This window comes from Corapipo altera, unplaced genomic scaffold, assembly GCF_003945725.1.
Source record: "Corapipo altera isolate COAL_440 unplaced genomic scaffold, ASM394572v1 75, whole genome shotgun sequence".
Taxonomy (NCBI): domain Eukaryota; kingdom Metazoa; phylum Chordata; class Aves; order Passeriformes; family Pipridae; genus Corapipo; species Corapipo altera.
This window is the reverse complement of record NW_020884887.1, coordinates 430,669-456,264: the sequence shown is the minus strand read 5'-3', so window position 1 is coordinate 456,264 and position 25,596 is coordinate 430,669. Positions and strand designations below refer to the sequence as shown.

The 25,596-nt window shown below is 47.1% G+C and overlaps 1 protein-coding gene across 4 annotated transcripts in view; it reads right to left on the bottom strand.

Moving 5' to 3' along the window:
* The window catches only part of NRG2 (neuregulin 2), a 160,816-nt gene that overhangs the window by 13,969 nt on the left and 121,251 nt on the right, over positions 1-25,596 (bottom strand). For 3 of the 4 annotated variants that reach the window (XM_027643134.1, XM_027643136.1, XM_027643137.1), the window contains 2 exons: positions 18,636-18,756; positions 8,865-8,923 (listed from right to left, as the gene is read on the bottom strand). In XM_027643134.1, coding sequence (XP_027498935.1) covers positions 8,865-8,923; positions 18,636-18,756 — 180 coding nt within the window. Of the gene's footprint in view, positions 1-8,864; positions 8,924-9,176; positions 9,254-18,635; positions 18,757-25,596 lie in introns of all 4 variants that reach the window. The other variant, XM_027643135.1, reaches the window with a different exon arrangement.

The following is a 25,596-nucleotide window of genomic DNA, read 5'->3' as shown; positions in this document are numbered from 1 at the left end:
GTCTTCCCAATTTCACTTCTGCTGTGGTTCTGTGTCATTTTAGAAATGCAAGAATGCTGCGAAAAAGCCCAAATTGCAGCATCTGCTTTCAGATTAACATTTGTAATGAGTGCGAGATTGCAGTTCTTCTTGCAGGGGCAGTGCCAAGCACAAGAGTTTACCCAAAAAAAATCAACAATACAGTTATCCAAAACAGGTATCCTGAATTTTAGTCATTTTCCTGCTACAGACCTCTCCTAAAGACAGTTTTTCTTATACAAACATTAAAGTTCTCCATACTTACCGCTGTACACAAAAGTGAGCTCTGCTGCTCCCAAGCACCAAACACACAAGATTATTTGCAGCTTGGAGATGTCCAGATTTATTTACTATGTTTTCCATAGGAACTGCTTTGTGTTGCACAGAAATATTGGCTTTCTTTTGCAATGCTGTTCAAAATTTAGGTGGGGAGGGGGGAATTAGCACTAATCATTATGGACATGTAAACATGTGTTCTAAAGCAGGTTCTTCTCTTCAAATCAATGCTGATGTTTGGGGGGTTTTTTTGGGGGGGTGGGAGTTGGGTGGCTTTTTAAAATTTTGTATAATTTAAAGGCCACAAAACCTGGGTGCTCTCTGTTTCACATCTCACATGTGGAAAAAACTCTAAAAACTCTAAAAACAACCCTATAGAGTGCATTTCACAGGCATTTTGTACAAGTTGCAGTGACGTGGACATAATGTGGTGGGCAGCAGAGAACTGGACAGAATATTCATTCTAAACCTCTTGGTTATCACATCCAGCCCTGACCTATTCCTGAGTAATTCTATCATTGCACACACTGTTTCCCCTGACACTGACAAATGCCCGTAGAGATACATCAAATTTCAGCCATAAATCTAAGCTGATGGTCCATCTGATAGCTGCATACTGCCTATCTTGCCACATTTCCTCCCTGTCCCAGGATTTGCTGCAACATCTGCAGATACAAATGGATGCAATTCAAAACATTTTCATGAATCTTTTGCCTGAGGAGCTTGAGCCTTCCCATTGTCCCTCTCACACCACAACTGTCTTTCTTTTGGCTCCCCAAGCTCAGACACAGCTGAGATCCCTGGGTCTCAGCTACAGGCTCCCTGAGCAGGAGAGAAACCATGCAACCACACAGCAGCTGGAGTGTACCTGCCTCCCTGTGCCTACAAACCCACCAGCAGCTCTGCAGGTGGAGGAAGCCTTTCCCCAGCCTGTGCTCCTGTATCTGATTCCATGGCTACTCAGCCCTTCTCCAGCATCACTTCAGGATACAGACATTGCTTCTCTATCACCCATAACTGAACACATCAAACAGGGAGTCACTCTCCCCTTCCCACCCCTCAGAGTTCCTCCCAGTATGGGCAGGTATTGCCTTCCCTGCTGGGATGGTGAAGGAGGAGACACCTCAAGAGCAGGCTGGGATTTGGAAGGTTTGTGTTCTCTAAAGGAGAGACTGTTCAAAATAATTCAGCACTGCAATCCAGACAGAGGCTAATGAGGTGGACCCAGGTCTCCATTCAGCAGAGGGGCAGCATCTTCACAAATGTGGTTTACCACACAGTGTGTGCTGATTTCATATCAACAGCATTCTAACTGGTACCAAATATGTTTGAGAAATCAAAATTTCTCCTGGAGACAACAACTTATTTTGGATTGGAGCAAAAGATATTCTTGACTGTGCACCATGGTTGAAAGAAGTCTCTTTTACTGTTCTAAGATGTTTATCAGGAAGAGCAATATATCCTTAAAAGATTTGGGTAATATTTTCTCCTAGGTGGAGAAGATTCTCAACATGATCATACAGTCATGAAATCACCTGGGTTGGAAGGGGCCTTAAAAAATCATCTCATTCCAACCCCCTGCCATGGGCAGGGACAGCTTCCACTATCCCAGGTTGCTCCAAGACCCGTCCAACCTGGCCTTGGGCACTTCCAGGGATGGAGCAGCCACAGCTTCTCTGGGCAACCTGTCTCACTCTCAGCCAGGGTCTCACCACCCTCACAGGGAAAAATTTCTTCCCAGTATCCCATCTAATCCTGCCCTTTGTCAGTTTGAAGCCCCCTTGTCCTGTCACTCCAGGCCCTTGTAAATTGTCTCTCCATCTTTCTTGCAGGCTCCTTTCAGGTCCTGGAAGGCCACCCCAAAGCTTCTCTTCTCCAGACTGAACAACCCCAGTTCTCTCAGCCTTTCCTCATAGCAGAGCTGGTCCATCCCTCTGATCATCTCGGTGGCCTCCTCTGGACTTGCTCCAACAGATCTATTCAGGGGTGCCCAGAAACCTTTGGGCAAGAGTCCTTAACCCCACAGCAGGAAGCAGGAGGTCCAGGCAGGTCCTCCAGCTCCTCCAGACAGGGATTCTCCCCACGCAGTGGGGAGGTGTTATTGCACCCCTGGCTCGTGGCAGAGGGAGCCTTTGGGATGGCTAAAATGAAATGGATGAATCCCAGCAGCAGAGACAAACTGACAATGCTGTCTCTCACCATCAGACAAAAGGCAAAGTCCTACATTTACCTCACCTGCAGTGCCTTTGTGACTAAAGTTTTGTCTATGATGTATTTTACTTATTTTAAAAGATGGACGGACGAAAAACATTTAATCTAAAATATATTTGCAGAGTAATGCCGCAAGCGAGATGATTCTCACTGATCTGTAGATTTGTAGGATGATTAGGAAGGATAAAATCCTCAGCAAACAGCTCTGAAAAGTGGGCCCGTGCTCACTTGGACTTCAGGTTGTCCAAGAATGTTAAGATGTTTAGTTACTATGCATTATTCCCCCCAAACACACTCTCTGGAACACAGAGCATGCTCCAAGGCATGAAACAAAGTGGAGAATTGATTTCTGAGGGCCAGCAAGAAAATAAATTGATAATAATTTTATTGATAATCAGTTGTACTGACAAGAGTAGCATTTGCAGGACCCTGATCCAAGTTTCTCCCAGTGGGTACAGGGAGCAATGCAGGACAGTGGGACAAGATGGTGACAGAGGACACTGTGCCTGTGCTAATAACTGGGTAATACATGGAATCTTCAAGTACAGAAAGTCTGTAAATTTTCCCTAAACTCCACAGACATTTAGCTTGTACTGTAACAATCAAAATCATTTGGTTGGCCTCAAAAATCCAGATACACGACAACAGGCTATTCAAAATCTTCTGTGGATGAGCATGCAATTAACTTCAGGAGATCCCAAAGGGCAACCTGTACTGCTTCCAGGGGAGAGGAATCACCCTGCTATGAAAAACCACAAACACTCTGTAATTACCCAGCCACACCAAGCATAGCCATCACCCTGTAATTCAGTGGTCAGCAGTTATCATGTCACTGAAAGGAAGCTGCAGAATGTCTGTGGAATTTAAAATGCTGCTAAATATTGGTTTGGGGGTCAGATGAGTAAGAGGTGGAGGAAGAAGCAGAAAGGTAGATAAAATATTCTTTTGCTTATTGCAATCACAGCAGGTAGAAAACTACTACTGAAAAAAGGAAGTGAACAGAGAAGGTAAAATTAGGATCAAGATCTTCCCAGAAGAGCTGGAAGCGGTTCATTTATCCCTCTGCTCACGAGGACACTTTACCTCAGCATCAGGAGCAAGGTTTCCAAACCCCACCCACCAGAAGGGTCACTTCTCCATGTCAGGGTGATGACCAACACTCCTCTGGCTGCAGCCAGTGACTTCTGAGTGCAAGGGACCATCCTTCTGACCCAATAAACCTGCACTGCTCCACTTCCATGCTAGTTTAGCCAGAAGCAATGGAGCCAGTTGTGGGAACAGGTTGGAAAGAAAGCTGCTCTCCCAATGGATACCTGGAAATCCTGCTCTGTGTTTGCAAGCAGACCAGTAGGAAAACTCCAACTATGAATTCAAAATCAATTTATAAAGAAACCATGATTAAATGTGGGGGGAAAATGAAGAATATGCTAGATGACATTGTATATGACTGTCAGCTCTATTCTAGGGTGGCTACATACTGCAACTTTAATTGGGTCACAAAGTAGAAAATGAAAATGTTTCACTAACCAAGATGATGAATGCTGTGACATTTGTTCTCCAGATTGGTGATGATTATTTGGGGACATGAATAAACAGCAAAGTTAAGATGAAGTTTGGGTTTCCACAGACAGGAGGCAAGCATAAATAGAAAACTTTACCCCAAATTTCTAACTTGTTCCATAAACAACAAATGGAAAGAATCCAAACGTGCAGACTTAGGAAATGTATAAACGTTCCTGCTGAGCACATTTAACTTTCAGTATCTCAGCCCCACCAGGAGTGAAATAGCTGCCAATGTGTTTCATGAAACCTTTACAACCAGCCAGCCCAAAGCCTGGCAATTTATTAGTAAAATTCCAGGAGGGTTTTACAGAGACCTGAAAAGCTGCTTGTAGAAGAGAGAATATAGAGCTAGATCTTGATCTGATGTGAAACAGGCAGCTATGGAATACAAGGTGCCAGCACAAGCTTTAAAAATAAAGTTTCTTAGAAGGAAAGATGAATTTGGACAGGCCTGTGTCTTCTGGGAAGAGCTGCAAGCCATGGCTGTGCCTGTGAAGGAGAGAACTGTCCACTGGGTGAGTCTCCAGCACCCATTAGAAGCTCACAGAAGAAATTTCTGATTCTTTTGATATTGCTAAACTTTTCACCCAGGTGTTCCAGCAGAGAGGAAAATCTGGCTGCAGAGGTTTAATGGTCCATGGGTACCTGTGCTATGGATTCATTCTGGCTGTGGATCAAGAATTTGATGTGTTCTGTTGTCACTAATGCATGGACAGCCAGACAGAGACACCTGTGACCCTGCAGGTACCTGTACCACAGTACCAGGAGCCACCTAACAGCCACACCCATGAGTTTGTCTGTGGAGACATCGAAATTTGAAGACCTTGATGTGAAAAACATATTAGCAAGAGGATTTAATGACTCATCACCATGGAAATAATTCTCTCTTTTCTCATCTACCAGGTCATTCCTCTCTTTTGTGTAGAAATTGCAGACAATCACTGTCCTCTCAATGCCATTAATTCTCCCTCAGTTTAAATTACAGTTTAAATTAAAATTACAATTACAATTGCTACTACAATTAAATGTTGATTTAATGTCCCTCAGTTATATTGTGCAGCCTCTATAAGGCTCTCTTCTCACAGGTTATTTAAAAGCTAAACAACACGATCTCCTAACCCTGATCCATCAGCCAATTCCTTATGTGTGGGTGGAGGAGCGTGCACAGAGACCCGCTGAGATCAGTGACATTTCATACTGACAAAAGGCATCTAGACAGGCTAAAGTCAGCACATCCTAAGTCAGGACATCTTTTTCTTCTCAGGTACGTACCTTTCAACTATTTTAATCAGAGTGAGCAGTTGTTTGCTCTGACATCTCCCCTTCCTTCTGCTGAAGGTTTTCTGTTTCAATGACTCTGGGAAAGCCATTTGTCCCCACTGCCCTACAGCTGACCTATGATAAACAGAACACAGCTTCAAGTTTCCCTGGATGTGGGGTTGCTATGCCTCAGTGTCTCAGGGCCCTCATCTGCCTTGGGTTATTGTCCATCATTGGTGACAGCTCAACCCTCGCCACTGCGGCACAGAAAAGCCACACTGCCTCAGACCTCCTTGCAGTGTGAGCCTTGCTCAAAAACAGACCATCAGGGTGGCTCAGACTAACTCAGGCTCAGCCTAAAGGCAGGTTCAGAGAGCTGACACAGCCAGGTACCACAGCTCTGCTCAGAAGTGGCACCTGGCTGGGTCAGAGCTGTGGTGTCTGTTTGCACTTCGCATCCATTTTCCCAGGTAAGTGGCTGTTTTAGGAAGCTTCACTTTTTTTCTGTGATATCTCAACACATTTCCAAGCTAAAATGTGAAGTTGTAAGCTGAACAGGAACCACCTGCTGACTTGAATCACTTGCTTGAATCCTGCTGTTGCAAATTCCTTCCAAAAGCAAACTCTATTTGTCCAAACCAGGGCTGAGTCGGGACTGGCTGGGGGGTCTCCGAGCCCAATAATACAACTCCTAATGAGTTCCTCTGTACCAATCTGTCAGAAAACAGCAACAGTGTGAGCATGACATGGAAAAAATCTCCAAGTTTAACATTTCCTCTTCATTTTCAAGCGGTGGGATATATACCCAGAAGGGCTGGCAGTGGGTACCTGCTCATAGGGTTGTAACAGTGACATAGAGAAATATCACATGCAAGAAAACCTATCTAAATACACCCAATTTTCATCTTAATGACTGCAGTGGTCTAGCAGGTGTTTTGGGCAATCAAATCAAAACAAACCTCCAGAGCTACCTGTCAAACAGACAAAGACAGCCTGAAGTCATGAAGAACATGGGGAGTTTTACATGAGTAAAATCTGAATAAGGGTTTAAATTGGAGAGATAGGAAGCTGCTCCCAAAAGGAAAGTACACAACATCTGGCATGATGCTGGGATGCTGCACCATCTCTGTCTGTGGCCCAAATTCAGCAAATATCTGCCACACCTTTTCAGAACAGTATCTGCAATTTAGCTCACTGCAAACTCTCCCTCAGCCCTGGGATATACCTACTAAAAGTCATTGTAATATTTATTATTTATATTAATGAATCAGAAGGTTCCAATCTAGGCCTGGAAACCTAAAATACCCCAAATACATTTAAAACACCAGCAATGTAGGTGTCCTTATTCACTATTTAAGTATCTGTCAAATGCTGGCAGTGTTATCAAATCATGAATCAGGACAGAGCTATTTTATTTCCAGTGGAAATGCCTGAACCTCATTTAATCAGTTTTGGCTTTTGACCTGTCAGAACCCATGTGGGATGAAGCACTGAGTGAATTACAGAACAACAGCAACTTCTACTGTGCCCAAATTATTGATTAAAGTAGAAGGTAAGCATTTGCAGGGTCCACACTCGAGTGAAATGCCTTTCTTATTCAGACAATCAGCAAGTTCAGTGCAAGATTTTCTGCAGTGCTGCCTCTACTTTTATTACCCAACTGTGACCTGAAAGTGAAAACAGCTATAAACACATATGAATCATCTTCTTACATGAATTTTATCCAAGTTCAGACAGGTAGCCTGGATTGTTAAGCTGTTTTTACCTTACTATGCTGTGGTTAAAGCAGAGTTGAGGTAGGAAATGTACACGTGTCAGTTTTAAAGCTGGCACTGTTCCTTTAACACGTGAATAAAATTAAAACAAATCTCAGCCCCATAAAAAGCTGGATTCTGCAAGCTGAGAAAAAAACAAACAACACACAGTTTACTCCTGCAATTAATGCTCTGAAAAAGGCATTTTCCTGACATAAAACTCATTTCCCCCCCTGTTTTGGTTTTGCAGCATGGTAGCAATAATGTTTAAGCCTGTTGGACACCACCTTATGACACAAATCAGTTCACCAGGTGAGCATCCCACTGGTGTTTGCAGCCAGGGGCCCTGACACCAAGGACTTCCACGTGGGAAGGAAACCTTTCTGCATCACCTGAAAGATCAAACCAGAACATTTTGTTTTGTCGTTTTAGAGAGAGCTTACTTGGATGTTGGAGCCTGGGAGGATAAATCAATGGAGGTTTCAGCTTCGGAGGCCAATTTGGAACAAAAGGAAATGTAAAAACATCGAGCTGTCCCAAGGGCCTCATGAAGTCCATTTGCATTTGTCTGTATGCTCCACGGAAGGGAGTTTAATTTGAGCACTTGCCAGCTATTAGCACGTGCTAATGAGACTCCTGCTACTGCCAGTTCAGGATGGGAACTGCAGGATTCCTCACAGAGTGGTGGGAGAGGGGTACTGGCAATCAAGGAGTTATCCTGAAGAGCCATTTCTCCTCTGGTTCCCACTAATTAAAGCCTCTTTTGTGGCTCTTTTTGTAAAGCCTCTTTTTAAACCCACCACTTGTGGTGGTCCAAGTGGCCAACATGGAGACAGGATGGGTTACAGGGAGGGTCACAGGGAGGGTCACAGGATGGGGCACAGCCAGGATCACCGTGGCTGATTTCCTGTGCTATAACTGTGCCTCCTTTCAGGTCAGTCCTCACCCAGACCAGGATCCCACTGATGCTGGGACACTGTCTGAATAGGGACCCAGAAAAACTATCCACCTTGACCAAAATGAGCTAATGATGTCTATGAGATCTGCAGGAATGGAAAACTAGAAACTGGGAAGCATTAAGTGCAAAGGCTCTTTACACCTGTTGAATATGTTAAGGTATTGGTCACTGCAGTGAGACACAACCCAGCATGCAAGGCTGAGCAAACCCCTGGGAGAGACAGGAATGTCTCCATGTCCAGGAGGGATGGAGAACTCCCTGACATGCCTAGCTGGCAGGTCTAGCCTGTATCCTGCGTGACACTGAGGCGTGGGAAGCCCTGAGGCAGTGGCAGCCACCAGCGCAACCTCTGGGTCATGGACTGTGAAGTGATTTCATTACAGTCACACCCTCGCTGTGATTTCCTGCGTTGGTACAAGGAGACTCACTTGCCATCCCCAAAGAGTGACAGGAAAATACACTTCTCCTGCCCTGCCCAGCACAGTGTCTCGGGACAGCAGTGCTGGCAGGGACAGCTCCACACACAGCTTGTCTCACACAGCACACCCCCCACGTAACCCTGGGCCTCGTTTGTCTTTTGCCTGAGAAGAGCAAGTAGCGTTCAGTTCAATCAGAAATGAAAGCAGAGCCCATTCCAACAAACAGGGAGACAATAAAAGCCCCCAGTTCTCCTCTTGGCCACGGTCACAGCTCCTCTTGGGGCCAAGCAGAGCTGGGAGCGCACAAGACAGGGAGAGGGCTCTTGGAGAACAGAAGAACCTGCTTTAAGGACATGACACAGAGCTACAACAACGAGGGAGAGAGAGAAGTAGAAAGAGACATACTGGAGAAGCTGACCATTGCGAAATGCTGACACCGGTCTCCTGTGAATTCGATCGGACACCTACCGGAAGAGAGAAAACCAGAAAGAGAGAAACAAGATAGCAAAATGACACCCAAACAGGCTGAACTGAGGCCCCTTCAGGTCCCTTGCACGGCTTCTATCCATCTGCTCTCAGCCTTCACCCTTACCTGCAGCCCTAAGCCCTAGCCCAAAGCTGACACCAACAGCCATCCCTGACTAGACCATTCTACATCCACCGCTGTGCCCGGGAGGTTTTAAGGAGTGTGGTGCATTTTTTTGTCTTCAAACATACTTTGCTTAGGATCTGGCATGTACAATCGCAAAGGCAGTTTCTCCAAACATCTCTGTCCGAAGAATCCGTTTGGACATCTGGAGGGGAAAAGGGGAGAAATCACAGAACATGTCTGGCACAGTTCTTGAGGTCAGAAATAAAAAAAAAGTGCATTGTGATGAATGGAAAAAATAAATAAAGGCTTTACAGGTGTATTTACTCTTTGCTTTGCTTTAACCAGGCACCTGCAAACATCAGTATTCCAGCTCTGGCTTTGACCTGGGCCTTCAAGCAGGCATCGAACCCTCCTGCCCTGTCCTACTCTGCCTGCCTCCTTCCTTCTCACCTGCTAGAAGCACCAGCTGGCAGGAAGATTGAGATGGGCTGGATGCTGCTTTCAGAGACTCTGAGGAGCTGCTCTCTAGACAAGACTGGCAAGAGGCACCACAGAGCAGTGAGTGGCTGCCCAGGCGACAGTGAGCGTTGGGTATGGAAGGTGTGTCCCTGTTATCACCCCAGAAGTACCCAGGGGTGTTCCAGGGAAAAAGGGTTACGTGGCAGTTAGAGGGAAAGCATGTGCAGAGTCTCTGTGTTAACAGAGAGAAAGAGACAGAGAAGAAAGCTGAGCCAAAGAGGTGTCACATGCTGTCCAGCTGCGAGGCTCTCTCAGGGTATCCCAGCCAGTGTCACTTGATGGGCCGGGATGTGCCAGCTCGTAGCCACCAGTTCCACACTGGAATGATGCTGCAGTGGCAGGGAAGGTGCCCTGCAGATGAAGGACACCAGGCACAGGCACTAGCCCATGAGTATCCCCCCAGCCGAGCCATGTTTTGGGAGCCCAGGGACATGGGCAGGGGCCATGAAGGTGCAGCAGCACCAGCACCCTCTGTGTCGCGTCCCACCACAGCTGCAGGTGAACCTGGGATGCAGTGGGAGCCCAGCCTTAGGTGGTCAAACACTTCTCCCTTAGGCACTTGTCTCTCTCCCTCGCTTCACAACTTTTCTTCTGGATTCCTTGGATAGTCCCACAAAGTATCCTCAGCCTTCTTCGAGTCCCAGCTCTCACTTGCCGGTCCCACAACTCACTCCCTTCTCAACCAGCCTCTCCCTCCTCTGAGTTTAAGAGGGTTTTCTCTTTATAGCGTCCTAACATCTGTTTTCCAGCTTCCCAGGGTAAGTGGAGCTGCAGACTCTGCACCTTGTACACGTCAGACCTTCCTCAGTCTCAGCTGTCACCCACAAGGTCTTGCTGTCCCTCAGTGCTGTCCCTCAGTGCTGTCCCTCAGTGCTCTGCAACTGGTCAACAAGGAAGGGACTGAAAGACACCTCAGCAAAGAGCCCATGGAGCAGAGGCCAAGTCTGATGTCAGTGGCTCACCCCTGGACTGTGAAGCACAGTAAGAGGCCAGGGCAGCCTTTGCACAGTGTCCATGTGGTGGGAGGGAGCAGGGCAGATCCAGGCCCAAGCCCAGGCTCAGGTTCAGGCTGCATGCAGAACACCTTGATTTTTAGCAGTTGTACCTCATGATGGACACACACTGATCTGGGTCAGGAGATGGGAGGGAGCACTGGGGGGTCTCGGCTGTACAGACCAGGGGTACACCAACCCACCAGTCAGGCCTGCAGGGATACACACTCCCAAATGGGAGATGTGAGACTCAGCTGTGGTCTGGAATGGGCTTAATGTGGCGCCAGATATCTGAGCATGAGGCAGGGCAAGGTGTCAAAATGCACCTCTGAATCCTGCATGATTCAAGGAGAAGATATAGCCAGTTAAAGGCTGCATAATCTCTCCATATCATCTATTGTCCTTCTGGACTTCAATATCTCCACAGCTCCAAAACCCGTCCTTTCCTAAAGAATCATTTCCCAGTTCTTCAAGGCAGGGTTTTCAAAGTCCATGGAATATTCCACCTGCTATCCCTCTCACAGAAGCAAGCTTTGGAAAGCCCTGAATGGCTGACCTGGTTTTGGCACTTGATTTCTTGCTGGATTTCACTGCAATTTTGGGGGACCTGCACTGTGCAAAAAAACCCCTGTGCACCTTCACTGCCCATGGCTAAGTCTGGTCTTTGTGTTAGACAGCATTTGTTTTTTGGGACACCTCCATGTGGGAGTGTGCTGGGTGACCTCGAGGGCATGGCTCTGCATTGGACAGCACTGAGATCCCCAGCCAGACACTTCAGCTTCTCAGTACCCAAGTCACTTCCGAAACTGGAAATTTGACTACTTGGTCAGACAAATATCTTTGAAAAATGCCCTCTCTTTTCTCATTCTTGGACTTTCATCTTGGAGCACAGGAAAGAGGGACACAACCAGCAATGTCATTTCAGCTGCCAAGGAATGCCCAGCCCAAGGGGTGACCATCAGACATGAGGCCTCTTGACTTTCCCTTGATGAAGCAGAGGAAGCTGGTGCTGGGAAGTGAAGAAGATGCCCCATTGGCAATCACAGAGCACAAACCTGAGGCAGCTTGGGTGGCACATACTCACAAGGACAGCCCTAGGGAAGCAGGACTTTGGAGAAACCTTCAAGAGACTGCACTGGGGTTTGATGAAGGCATCCAAAATAGAAGGTGTCTTCCCAATCCTTTTTGAAGTTTACTCATCACCATTGACAGTCAGGAACTTATTCACAGTCTTCAAAGGAACCCAGTTTAGCTTGCAACGTGCTTCCCGTTTTCCTGGGATCTGAGATTTCATGTGTGTTGTGAGCACACTGAAGGTCCTCAGGGGTGCTGCTGAATGAAGCAAACCTCCCACCCACCCCAAAAATGGGTGCTTTGTCTGAAAGAAGCTAAAACTGTCTCAGGTGCTAAAAACTTGCTCGTCTGCAAGAGGTGAGCCAAGGCTGGAACTCCAGTGCGAGCAAGGCTGTGTGCCCTTAAGGAAAGACTGAAAATAACAGTGAAAACGGGCGGAAGGAAATAAAAACCCGGAGAAAGAAATTGGTGACACATGAAAAAGCAAAACAGAAAGTTGTCAAAGAAGCTTTGATGCCATGACAGCTACCATATAGCCCATCTTCAGATCTCTGCAGGCAGCAGAGCGTGGCTGGGGAGAAGAGCTTTCTAGACAGAAGGCAGTAGATAACTGTCTTCTCTGTGTCTAGGACAGCTCAGGTTTTTTATCTTAAGTTACTAGTGAATCAGCACTGGGAAAAACGACAGAAAAAAAGCCCTCATGGACAGGAGCACCTTCTGGCACCTTCCAAACTAGTGTGAAAAGTGTTGAGACACAAATGCCGCTCTCCTGGGTTCTGGCTCCTCATAAGGAAGGCTGCAGGCAGAAACAGTGACCAGGAGACCTTTGAGACCATGCAGTGTTTTTGGTTACTTTCTTTTTAGCTCTCATACTTCTAGGGTGGTGAAGATGATTTGTTATTTATCACTGTAGCTCCAGGTGTGACTTCTAGGAAAGAAATTTCCAGTGTGCATGGCACACGAGTCTCCCAGTCCAGACAGGAAGAGCAACGAATTCTGCATGCAGAATCTGCTGCTAGTGGTAAGGGCTTCTGGGCAGCTCTCCTTCAGTGAGGGATATACTAAAGTCAAGGCTCACTAAACTTGAGAGCCATGAGATGGTCTTTGATCATGGCATCCTTCTTCCTGCACATTTGACCCCAGGCCAAGAGATTTTGTCTGGCTGTCTCAGAAAAAGAGAGTCCCTCCTTCTTTGGAAAGCTCTTGCAGGGACTACACACATGGTGGACTATTCCTGCAAATATAACCTTTGGAGTTTCTTGTCCCCTCACTGCTGTCAGAGAGGCCCAATGGGTCTCTCCTCAAAGGCCAAGGGAAAAGGACAAAGGTGTGTCTGCAGGAACAGTCCTGGGGAAGGAAAAGGCTGCACCAACTTCTTGCAGACAGCACCTTGTCCCTTCTCCAGCCAGAGTGGAGAACCCCAAAACTGCCCTGGCTTAACTCCATCCCTCTGCTCCTGATTGCCACATCTCAAACTTACTTGCAAATGCCATTTGTAAAACTGGTCAGCAATTTTTCTGTCCAGATTCTGTTTTCTGTTGTTGCTGGAAAATGTCCTATTCTTTCAACTTTGACCTTGAGACCTCAAAAACATCCACAAAGTTTTGCTCTTGGGTTCAGGGTGAATTGCAGTGAAATATTTCCATGGTAACAAAAATGCAGTAAGATGATTAGCCAAATAAAGCATCTCAAAAAGTACAAACCAAAATGGTTTGAAGGACCCATTTCTATGTTGTTTGCAGAGCACTTATTTCAGAAAATTGAGAAACTTTGACATTTTGCCCTCTATCAGGGCAGAGCAATAATGATTGTTAATTATTATTTGCTATTATTAATTGATAACATCATTATCATAATGTTCCTGTTGGAAGTAAAACTTTTACTGCCCAGCTGTTGATCTAAATATTACAAGGGTCGGCACATTTCCTTTGCTTCCCTAGATCTTAAAAATAGTATGCCAAATTTGGCAGGTCTCGTAAAGCAATCCATGTTACAGAAGAATGTGAATGAGCAGGTGCTTCAAAATAATGGGATAAGGAGAAGCTGTAGCAGAAGGACACAATGCACTGATGTAAGCAAATGGAAAAAAAAAATGTTTCAAGCGTGTTGGTTTTTTGTGCAAAGGGTTGAAAAAGAAGACAGTTCTGTCATTGTCCCCTGACCAGTCCCAGATGATCAGGCTCTGGAGAGCCCCAAAAGGCTGGACTCCACAAAACCACTGATGGGAAGAAAAGAAAGCAACCAGAATAAATGCAGAGGCCTTATCCAGAGCAGCTAATCAAGGCATGTTTGCTGTGCAGTGGAGTCCAAACCTCAGGGACATCCACTGCTGGGCTCGGTGAGGGCAACAGCGCCGTGGGCTCTGCGCCGTTGTCTTCATCGAGCCCTGGAGTTGCAGGATCAGCTTCCACACTCTGATGGGGCTCAAGGGTCTGATACAGCTACATGTGCAATAAACAGGACACAGTGAACAGGATGCACAGATGGGCCACTTGAACCTGAAAAGGCACCTGATGTCGTCACCCAAGATAAACAGCAAGAAAAACGCAAGGAACGAGTCCTGGCTGGTTCAGGGGATTTGGAACAGGATGTGGAGATTTTCACCCCTAGCTCAACACTGCGGGCTCTGCATTTCCAAGGGCGTTGCAACACCTCCCCACAGAAGTGCTCGTATATCCATGGCAAAGTGACATCCCTGTGGTTGTGCAATGAGCACCAAATGCCACGGGGAGGGGTGGCACAGCTCCGGGCACTGCAGGAGAGCTGAGCAAGCTATGGCCATAGGAGATCTGCCTGATGTTCACCCCTTTGGATGGAGCTCTGGGAAGAACATGCCAAAGCTGCCAGCATGGCTAACCCTACTGAATGACCTTTCCCTTTCCTGGGAAAATCTGCAGGCAACAGTATACATGGAGGAGGTGAACATGTGATTTTGAAAACTGGTGGCTGGGATGCATCAACTAGCTTAGAAATGAACTGATCTTTTCTCTTTTGCTTTGTTTTGGGTTTTGTTCTCTCTTTGACTTACACTTTTTGCCTGAGGTGCTCTGACCTCACTCCCTCACGTAATACAGTGTTGTCACCTCAAACCCAGAAAGTCTGTTTATCTGTCAGCATTTGTAAATCCTTCAACTTGACTCCTGGTCCAAAATGATAAGGGAGTGTTGCTCTGTAGCATTATTTAAGTCTGCTGATCCCATGCAAGATCCTGGCTCAGGGTTCCAGTCACCTCTGATCACACACAAGAGTCACAAAGAACATTTAAGTGGAATGATGAGACTTGGCTTTGTTTGGCTGGGAAGACCTCAACTGTACCTAAAGCGTGCCAATTCCTAACTGGGAAGAAGAGCATTTCTGTTGTGATACACACACTAGCACAGCCCTGTGGCCATGGAACCAGCAACAAAAGATTAGAGCCAGTCACCACTACCCTGTGTCCCAGACCAGCTCAAGGCACTGAGACTTGCTTGTGTGCATCCCTTCTGCAGGCACTGGAATTTGCTCTACTTAGACTCTCCTCTTCCCTACAGTTCTGGTGAGAAACCAGTCCAACTTATAAGGCCTCTCTGAGCAAAATGGTCTGGAAAAGGGTCAAGAAATTCTTCCTGTCGAGAGCCTGGAGCTTGTTAATTTACAGGGGCTGAGGAGTCAGTTCTGTATGTGTGTGGTTCAGTCATTTCCCAGGTTTATGCCGAAAATTTGTAGAATATCTGAGGCAGATCCCACTTCTCCCATCCAACTTCCAAGTGATCTGTTTGCAGAGTCAGGATAACAGCACAGACTGTTTTATGTCCAGGTTTCCTTTGACACCACCATGTGCAGAACTTACTTCAAATCAAGGACAAAATTATGCAAGAACACAATCCAAAAAAGACACAATTTCTGGAGCAGCTCCAAATCCTTTCTGAGCTCTTCCTTGGTGAAAGAAAGGAAGATCATTGTCCAAGGTCTAGCTGAAGTGCATTGAAAAGGGAGGGAGGAGGTAGGATTACAAGCAAATACTTTTTTCCTAAGAATTTAAAAGACCAGGAGGAACACATTTCTGGGAAGCCTGTTATAAAATAATAATAAAAGGCCAGCTGCCAATTTAGTCGATATCTGCAACAAATCAAGCATGAACCACTTCAGGAGAAGAAATTATTTGAGAACTCAGCTGCTCTTTTTGCTCCAGACTGCCAGAGGGGACATCTACAGGAAGCATCTTCTGTGCTTCTGGACAGCTGCAAACAGTGGAATCCACTCCAGGAAGGACAGTGGTAGGTAATAAAAAAAGGACACTAAACTTCTGATGGTTGGCATTGGAAAGGCTGGTGCTGGGGAGCTAGAATTCCCTTAGCAGCTAGTGAAGGAGGGCTGCAAGCTGGTACAGGGGGGCCAGAAGACCCCCCCAGTCCCTGCTGACTCTAATCAGAAGAGCAAAGTGGAAACAGCACATGGACACACAGGTTGTTCCTGGCTGAAGCTGCTCTTGTTTTACCTCTAAGGCCTTTGAAGAGGTTGTGAGCAGAGGGACCTACCAACCTCCTCCATGCTCGTCTCAGAGGCACAGGGAGGCTGGAGGACCAAAGCCAGTGTTACAGAGATCAGAAATGCAGGTCAAACCTGCATCTTTGCCTCCTCTCCTTTCTCCTCTGAGGCTGCACCATGGCATCTTTCACAAACCACAGCAGCAGGTCTTCTCTCTTGGTGCGACGAGGAAGCTGTGGAACAGGTCAGCACTTTGCCAGGTTGCAGGCAGACAAAGGTGAAGTCTGTTTATCCATCAGCAGCCTTCCCCGAGAATCATCCATGTCATTGGGAGAGCCATTTTATGGGAAACACTGTGTTCAGTTCAAAGGCTTCTGCATTCCCCAATAACTGTCACACTCTGGAATCCAGAAACTCTAAAGTTACACCACTTCAAAAGCCAGGATTTCTTATCTTCAGTCTGTGATTCAATGACAAAAACACCCAAGGAGAATGAGCATTCTCAAGCAGTAAGATGAGGAATGACTGTGCCATGTAGAAGGCACTTGGGTCCCCTGGGTTCCTGTGAACACGGAGTCATCTTTTCTGGCAGATGAGCAGTGACAGTGCAGATCTTCACAGCACCTCCATTTGGGTAACTCTTTCCTGCCCTTCCATACACACCTCTTCAATGGCCATCTGCTTTTAGCAAGTGGTATCCTGGAGCTCATCAGAAAAGGAAATCATTTTACCAAACCAAGGAATCCAGGCTTTCAAATGATATGAAATAATTAGGTCTGTTTTGTGCGGCACATAAAATCTTAATGGAATCCATCACTGAGCTTTCCCTCTGTTCATCAGCTGTCAGAGCAGCCTGGTTGGAAGGTAGGCTGTTGTTCATGAGGCTGGAGCTGCCTGCTGAAGACACTTGATGACTCCCACATCTATCCTTTGTTAGGAGAAACTGATTTTTACATATGGCAGGAATTTGGGTAACTTATTGCAGTTAGAAATTGATCCTATCGGAAAAGTCTTGATCTGGATTCAAGTTCTTCCCAAAAGAAATAGCCTTGAAATCCATGCTTTTGGCATGACTACACTGCTTACAGATAGAGCTATTGATTCACAGACTCCTCCAGGCTTCAAGCCCTTCCCAGAATGGAATGATTGGAATTGCTGGGGCTTCCTGGCACTACAGCTACACCAGAATAGTGGCTGTGACTTTAATTCATCATATGGGGCTTTCCTCATGTTTCCTGTGGGGAACACAGGCAAGATGAGCCTACAGTGGCACAAGAAGTTAATGGCAGAGACAACTCCCCTGAAGTTCAGGTCTGTGGTGTCCAAGGGCTGCTCTCTCCCCATACACGTAGGAGATGTGGAGGACCACAGCTTCTGGTTTCTGCCCTACCCAGCTCTTTAAATGCCTAAAGGGGCAAGTCTGGGAGAACTGGAAGATGCTGTTCATCCTCTGTCCTTCCACCACAGCTGGCCCTGCACTGGAGGAGAATGAGGAGGGAGCAGTTGTGCTCATTGTGATCCAGCCCACGAGCCTTCCAGGATGATGGTTCTGTTCAGCTGTGTCCTGAGGAGCTGAGGTGTGTGGTGAGCATCACATCACTCAGTGGTAGTGGTGCTGGGCTGACATCCACAGATGTCACACACCTTTGGCTGTGTGTCTCCTTGCAGAGGCCTCTGGGCCACACAGGGAGAAAACTGTTGGCTCTGGGATTCTCCAAGCTGGGCACAGGGATGCCTGGGTCACCAGGAGAGCTCAGAAGCTGGTTCCATCTGCTCAGTGAATGCACACCCAGGGCACCACCTCGTGCTCACTCTGCAGGAGCCCAGGGGCGGGTACAGGTGTGCTCTGGGTACCTACATGTCCAGCACTGGCAACCAGACTGCACTAGTTATTCAGTCACTATTAGGTTTCAGGGGGGTGAGGGGTGAGATGCTTTTGGGCTTTCTGGCTGTGAACCAGAGGGGAAAAAGTCTCACATCCCATTCCACATCCCTCAGACTATGCAGCCCCACTTCAACCTCCTCAAGAAATTTCATTTTAAGGATAATTTAATATGTGTCTCTGTTTTTTTATTGCAGGTTTAAAGGGGAGAAATAAACAACCTGCAGTGGCCACAAAGCAGCACAGAGGGGTGAAGAGCTGTGTGCTAAACCTGGGCCAGGAGATACAGATAGGAGAGGTAAAGGGCAGGTCCCAGCAAGGGACTACCTCCAGTCACGGAGGAGAGGGGACCCAACTTCCCCTGAAGCTGCAGAGGAGAAAGGGAAAAGAGGGGAAAAGAAACAGCCAGGACAAACATATCCTTAGAGGAAGAAAATCCAGGAAAAGTCAACAGTGAGACACACACAAAAAGAGGAAAATACAAATCCTCACCCCCCACCCCTGCCCCTCTTGTGTCCCCTTCTGAACCTGAATTCTCCTGCAATTGCCAGGAGAATTTAAGAGTTCCCGCTCCTCTGGCAGTCGCACAAAGGTCTCCTCTCCCCCAGCCAAGTAGTTTCCATATTGACACAAGAACTCCACTCACTTACTTGCACGACAGCTGATTAATCCCCTCGATGTAGTAGCACACCCCACCATTGACACAATAGGACTTGGCTGTTTCGTTGCATTTTCTGGCGTGCCCGGACCAGGAGGAGAGAGTTGTGGTTACTGCAGGGGAAAACAAAAACACACACAAAAAAGGATATATTGTTATTTCCTTTGTTGGGCAATTCTGCTTCCTCAGATGGTTTTCAGCTAGTTCGTTTGCCAAAGTAAAAACCCCAGAGCGACAAACCTCAGCCTGTGCCTTCAGACCCACCTTCACCTCTCCGGGTCCTGGGGCTGCAACCTGACCTTTCCTTTTCCAGAAAAAGTGGCCAAGTGAGTGAGGAGTTGAAGGCACATCTTCCTCTGAGCGGCCAGCATGTCAGGGCAAGGTCATCTTATTGGCAAGCTGCAGGGAAGAGTGTCCCTTTCCTACCTCTGCTTGCCCTCCCCTTGTGCTCAGAACCCTGGGACATCAGGCAGGCAGCAGGTCAAGAGAAAGATGTGCTGGAGAGTCACAGACTCGTGGTGACCTGCTGCTGAGGCCTGAGCACATCATGACACTGGACTGAGGTGCAGAGATACTGAAGAGGACATTGCACTGCTTCGTATCATTGGGAGGGAGTAAGTTTTCAGAGCCAGAAGCAAGTGCCATCCTTGTCCCAGGAGTAGGTCTAACACAGGTAAGATCAGCTCCATCTCTCCCTCCCGTTTTCTGAGTGTTTCCCTGTCCTGCCTCAATGACAGAAGTCCAGCAGGAGAAGTCCTGCTGGGAACAACCCAGCAGAAGTTCAGCAGGAGAAGTCAGTCAGCCCCAGTTCATGCTAAGAGAGAGGCAGCCAGCGTGACTCAAGTTTCCTGGGACACAGGTGCTTTTCTAAATCTAAAATTTCTTTCTGAAGAAAAGCTTTTCAGACATGTGAGCTACAAAAAAACCCCAAAAAAACCCCCCACAACCAAAACCCTGAAGGTAGTCTGCAGAATTTCTCTGTAATTCCTGTCTCTGAATGACTCAGACAAACTTACAGCCCAAAACAGATTCTCCACAGAGGTTTCTAAGAAGAGAAAACCCTTTTGTTAGAGCAACTGATACAGGTCACAAAAGCTGAGCAGCTTTGGGAAATGCAGACCCATCTTCACATAACTCAGAGAAGGGCTGAGCACTCAAAAACAATGGTTTTTTACGACTGAATACTTAACATCATTAAAGATAGTCCCCTTTCCTGGACTACCCACCTTGCCCGGACCCTAACACAGTTACACCTCCAGCAGTGTGGCTACTACCTACTTTCCAGCACCTTTTATGCTGCAGTCGAGGTTTCTGAGGAGATACTCTCTTCCATCCTGTTTTCCAAAGCATAAATGAACCTTATGGAGAGGTCAGTAACTTCAGACCTGTTCCTGAGACAGAACTCCTCATTGACACAGGATTTGAGGAAAAAGGCTTGAACTAGAGCCCCGGGCAGGAGCTACTCAGAACCACGGGAGGAGTAGTAGGGCAAGACACAGCCTGTCCTGGAGGGAGCTGGGGCTGCTCCCCACTCCTCAGGCAGCCCCTGTGCTCATCCCTCCTTTGCAGAGGCTTGGAGGCTGCACCCCACACCACCAGAGCCAAGGGGAGCATTTTCATGCTCTGGCTCCAGCCCAGCACCTGCTGGGCACATCCAGGCTCTCCCAGGTAAAGGAGGGCTCCCAGCACCCTGTGAAGCCTCTCACATGTGGGTCATGCTTGGCACCTGAGCAACCAGACAAGCTGGTTCTGGCTCTCCTGCTTTTAGGACTCTGCCTGCATGGGGTCTGTGCTTCTCCAAACGGGGAGTTTCTCCCTGGGCTGTGCCCAGCTGGAGCAGCCCACGCTGTTACCTGTGCTCAGCTCAAGGCAGAGCCAAGCTCACTGCATTGTCCCACTCCATTGTCTTCCATTCCCACAGGGAAGCCAACGCCTTCCACTGCCTGGCAGCAGCAGGGCTGTGCACGGAGCAGAGCTGTTTCCACGCCTGGCCTTGAATAACCATCGCCTCTGGCTCTGTATTTTCACAGTCACCCAGGGCACAGCAAGCTGTCCCAAAGTGCTCTACACAGCAGACATGGCAAATGCTTCAGCAAAGACCCAAAGTGCTCAGAGCCCTGGGACAGCAGAGAGCTGCTCCCTCCGAGGGCACGTCCTGCCAGCCAGCTGGGAGCCAAATGTGGGCAGAGTGTGCACACACTGCAGTGTCTGCAGAGGGTGACATGACCAAGCCTCCAGTGAAGGGCTCGCAAAAAACCCTCAAATATGAAAACTCCTGAACTTCTGTAAGAAATTCAGCTCTCCCTTCCAGTTAAGATTGATGGTAACTAGAAGCCAAGGACATTATGAGTCTGTATAATTTATTTGGGGAATGCAGATTCATTATACAGACAAGGGTGTATAATTCATACCTTTATGAGATAGTAGCACATTTCTACTGGGGAAAGCAGAGCTGTGGGTCTCTGATAAACTGCAAGTGTGCCATCAGATCAGGGAGTTCTGAAACTCTATGAACCAAAGCACTGGTGCAAATTGAAAGGCACATGGATGAAGAACAAGCACAGCCTGCAGGGAGCCATCACCCCTGCAACCATCAAATACAACACTTGGTAGCAAGCAAAATGATCCATCTGGCAAAGTCTTGCATCATAAATCCTGCAGGAAAGGATTCTGGAGCAAGGCTTCCCACAGCAAGGGAGGAGCAGAGAGGGAGAACTGAAAACAGAGCCCAGAAACCTCCCTGTAGAAAACACATCAGGTAACAAGGTACCCAATCCCCCAAGAGAGGTGAATGGGAAGATGTTGTGTGATGTTGTGATACCAGCTAGAGATTGCATGGGATCTTCATGCCATAGAAACAGTTTCGTCCCTTCTAAATTTTGTTCCTTTTAAACAAATTAGAAGGAACCTGACACAAATGAGGCTCCTTTTCCTCTTCCAGGAGGAGAGCTCTCAGTAGAGCTGTGCCTGTCAGGAAAATACATGGTTGATCACCTCTCCTAGAAGCATCTTGCTAATGTCATTATCCTTTAATCTCTGTTTTCTGCAAAAAAACCCTGTTCTGCCTTTTATCCCAAAGAAGCACAAAGTGTTTTGAACTGAATCACAGACTCATATTACTGTGGTGCATTTGTCAGCAGCAGAGATGTAGCAAAGGCCACAAAGAGAGGCAACAAGCCCAGTTCCCTGCTGAGAAGCATCATGAAATGAGTCCATTTTAGACTGTGAGTTGAGCAGTACTGGTCAAACCAAAGCCCTGCCTAGTTCCTGACAGTGGCCAGGGGATGATGTCTGAGGAAGAAGATCAGCATGAGCATGCAATGATAATTTTCTTCTGGCCATCTAAGATGAGCAGCTCAGAGACAACCTAAATCATCCACAGTGTCATTACATTCAGTGGCCTTTGCTGGATTTCTCTAGTTGCTGTTTGAACAAACCTAATCTTGCAGCACCCACAATGTTTGTGACGAGAGCTCCAGTGTTATGGACAGTGTGTAAAGGCACAGCTCCACTTAATCCTTTTAACCTGCCCTTTTCTGGCTCTTGTATCAGAAAAATATAGTCATCATTCCCCCTTGTTTCCCCTGTGCTACCTGTGGCCTTACAGGTGCCTTGCAGGCACAGCCAGCATCTCCTTTCCTAGCTGGAAAGCAATGATTTCTTTAGTAGCTTCTTAGACAGAGGTTGATCCAGCTAAAGATCTTTTTTGGTTCATCTCTGATTCAGTTTTTTCCCCTTGGAAATGGTGACACCCTACTGCATACATGATATTTATGAGATATTTATTCCACTCATAGGAAATCCTAACGTTTATTTTGAGGTTTGATGTACTGAATACAGATCTCTATGTGTTATAGCCCTTGAATCTGACTGTTGTGTGGTAACACGGAGTCTGGAGCCTTCCAAGGTGCCTGATTGCTCTGGGATGTTGCTGCAGCTGGGACTGCACGTCCATGAGAGTAATTATTTTGGGAGCAAGGATGGAGAGACCTGCCAATTCAGAGAGAAGCTCTGGTGGGGGGACAGAGGGAAGCAAAATGTCTCACTTAGAAACTATTAGCTGAAAACTATTAACTTGAAACGTGGCCCTCTGTGACACCATGTGGCTGCAGTTCACAGACTAGCGCCCTGAAGCACGAGGTCAAGGGAGATTTCAGTGGGTTTCCATCACACTAGTGGGATAATTCCCAGATTCACACGTTTATCTGTATTCCCCCGTCAGTCTGGGGCCCTGGAAATACCTTAACAACCATCTACCCGATCCTGAGTCACCTGCAGTTTGATGACTGATGTTGGTCAAGTGAACCTCACAGTGTTTATTTGCAGCCATGCAGGTACATTCACCTCTGTGCCAAACACGGGGTGGGAGTGCCTGGTGATCCAGAAACTACTTTACAAAGCTACTCCACCTTAGCTCACATAGTACCAGGCAGATTTTACCCCCTTTTGCCTGATGTGGCAGAATAAGTCCTTCATTCAACAACTCCATTTATCCCAAAAGACTTGAAAGTTGTAAAATTGCTGGGATAAATGGAGATCTGAATAAGCAAGGGGACAGTTTAGGGTGGTAGCTGCAAACTGGATGGAATGGGACTCATGAAGGAGGTGGGACGTGATGAGGAGGTTGTGCAGTAACATGAATCATGCACCAATGGCTTCCCTTGGTTCTTAAGCAAATTAAAAGCAGGAAAGAGGAGGGTGTGCATGAGGAAAGCTATGGAAAGGAAGTGGTGACATTTCTTTTTGACCAGTGGGAATAAGCAAGGTGCCCCTGAGACACACAAACTGCCCAGAAAGCTTCTGCAGGGTGAAAGAAGGGCTGGAGCAGCTCACCCATCATCAGGTCAGATCTCCAACTGGAATCAGTCCTGGCACTGGGAACAAAGCAGAAGGGAGTGAGGAGGTGAGGACAATGAAAAGAGTGGAATAAGGAGGTGAGGACAGGGGAAAGAGGGCGGCCTCTAGATGGATGTGTTTGTAAACAATCTGCAGCCACATTTTATTGTTGCTGCCCCAGCCAGTGAGGACAGTGCAGCATAAACACATGAGAGATTCAGAGCACTGGAGTCATTCAGAGTGTCTGTTTTCCACCACACGCCCCAGTTGTTCGGGACTAACATCAATGGCAGGGGAGCAGAGAGGAGAGCCAGGGGCAGGGACTGTGCCAGGTGGACTTCCCTTCACACAACCCATCTACGCAGAAAGGCCATTAATGATTGTGCAGGGATTCTTACACAATTCCTGCCACCCACGTCATTTAACCTTTACGGGCAGCTCACCAGCCTGTTCTCAGAAGTCTGGTGAAATACTCCCCCTGCAAAGAGTTAATTAATGCAGCTTGGACTATAAATTATAGTTAATTTTTCACGAACTACAGCTACTGTCGAGCAGAGCAGGGAGACAGCGGTAATTTCGCTGCTCCTTTTCTTCTTTATAAATAACTTTGGCTGGTGGATTCACAGAGTACAGACACTTTATTCTCTCAATATTTAGACATTCAGTTAGACAGATGAACTCAGCTGGTTGGGGAGTGTATACAGATTGCCTGCTCTGTATATGCCTCATGTACTTACTGATAAAACACAGAATTGCTGAGGTTCCCCTCAACAGAGTTCACCCAACTGCTTGTCAGAAGAACATGGATGAGAAGGTGTCTGGCCAAGTTATTCCTTAGTTGTAGCACTGTAATCCTGGTGTGAGCCACACTAAACCCATGATTTACACTGATTAGTACATGGAGGGGCTGTTGATCCTGACCACTCTCTCTGTGCTAAATTTCTGTATGTCTGAAATGACACCTCCTCTCTTAATAAACCTGAGCAGAGCCTGGAGGTTACCTGCTGCTTTCTGCACCAAAAATCAGAAGGGTCTGTGCAGACTGGGGACTCTGGAGCTCATAAAAATTCTGCTCCTGTGCGTTTATTCATTTGGAAATGACCAAATATTTACCCCCACGTTTTACTGAAATAGCTCTTGCTGGAATCATGTTTCCAGTTTCTGAGGGGATCATTAAGACCAATAGCTGCAGGTCAGGAGTTCATCCCAAAATACAAACAGCTTCAGGACACTCATCTTGGAGCATCAGATGTTGCTGATCAAAACAACACTGGTAGCATTTCCCACCTCTCCCATCTGCACTGTTCAGAGGTTTCACTGAGGAGCAAGTTGAAAGGTTTCTGAGTGCCCAGGGACTGTCTGTTCCCACAGGTCAGGTAGCTGTTACAGGGACAAAGTCCTGTGTTATTATAAAGCTTCTAGTTGCTCCTCCAGAATGATCTCATCAGCTTTATGAAGGACCCCTTCCTATGCTTTTCTCTGCCACAGGGGTCCCAGAATGCATCTTCTTTTCCCAAATGCCCATCATCAATTGTAATAGCAGCAACATGATACTTCAATGAGGGAGTTTGTTCAGCAACCTAAAAATCCTTCTGCAGAGCCAATGCCAGCATGAATCCTTCGCAGTCGGGGCAGCTGAAGCCCAAGAAGTGAAGCAACATGCCAGGATCACACGATGGAGCCAGACAGAGCCTGGTACACAGCCTGCTGCTCTGAACGTGGGCTCACAGCCCCAGTGCTTCCAGGGACATCGGATCCCATCCCAGCCTTCACCCTGCCCTTCTTTGCCTTCAGAGTCACAGCTTGTTTTTACGCCACATCTTGAGCAGTAGCTGTGTGGCTACTTAAAAAATACACAGTGAGCAAAATAAGCAACAACCAGGATTTGGCAGCAGCCACCTCACAGCTCTCTGCAGACTGACAGTAAGATCTCCACCACACTCAACTCAAGGTCCCACGTCTATGTGTGTGCAGGTTCTGCTCAATTACAACCACACCTCCGGCCCTGGGATTTACATTGTCTGCACAAAGACCACACCAAGACTTATTTTTAGTCTAATATTGAAAACTGGTCTGTCCACATGGTTGGACTTCTGCCTGTTCTGCCCATGCTCTGG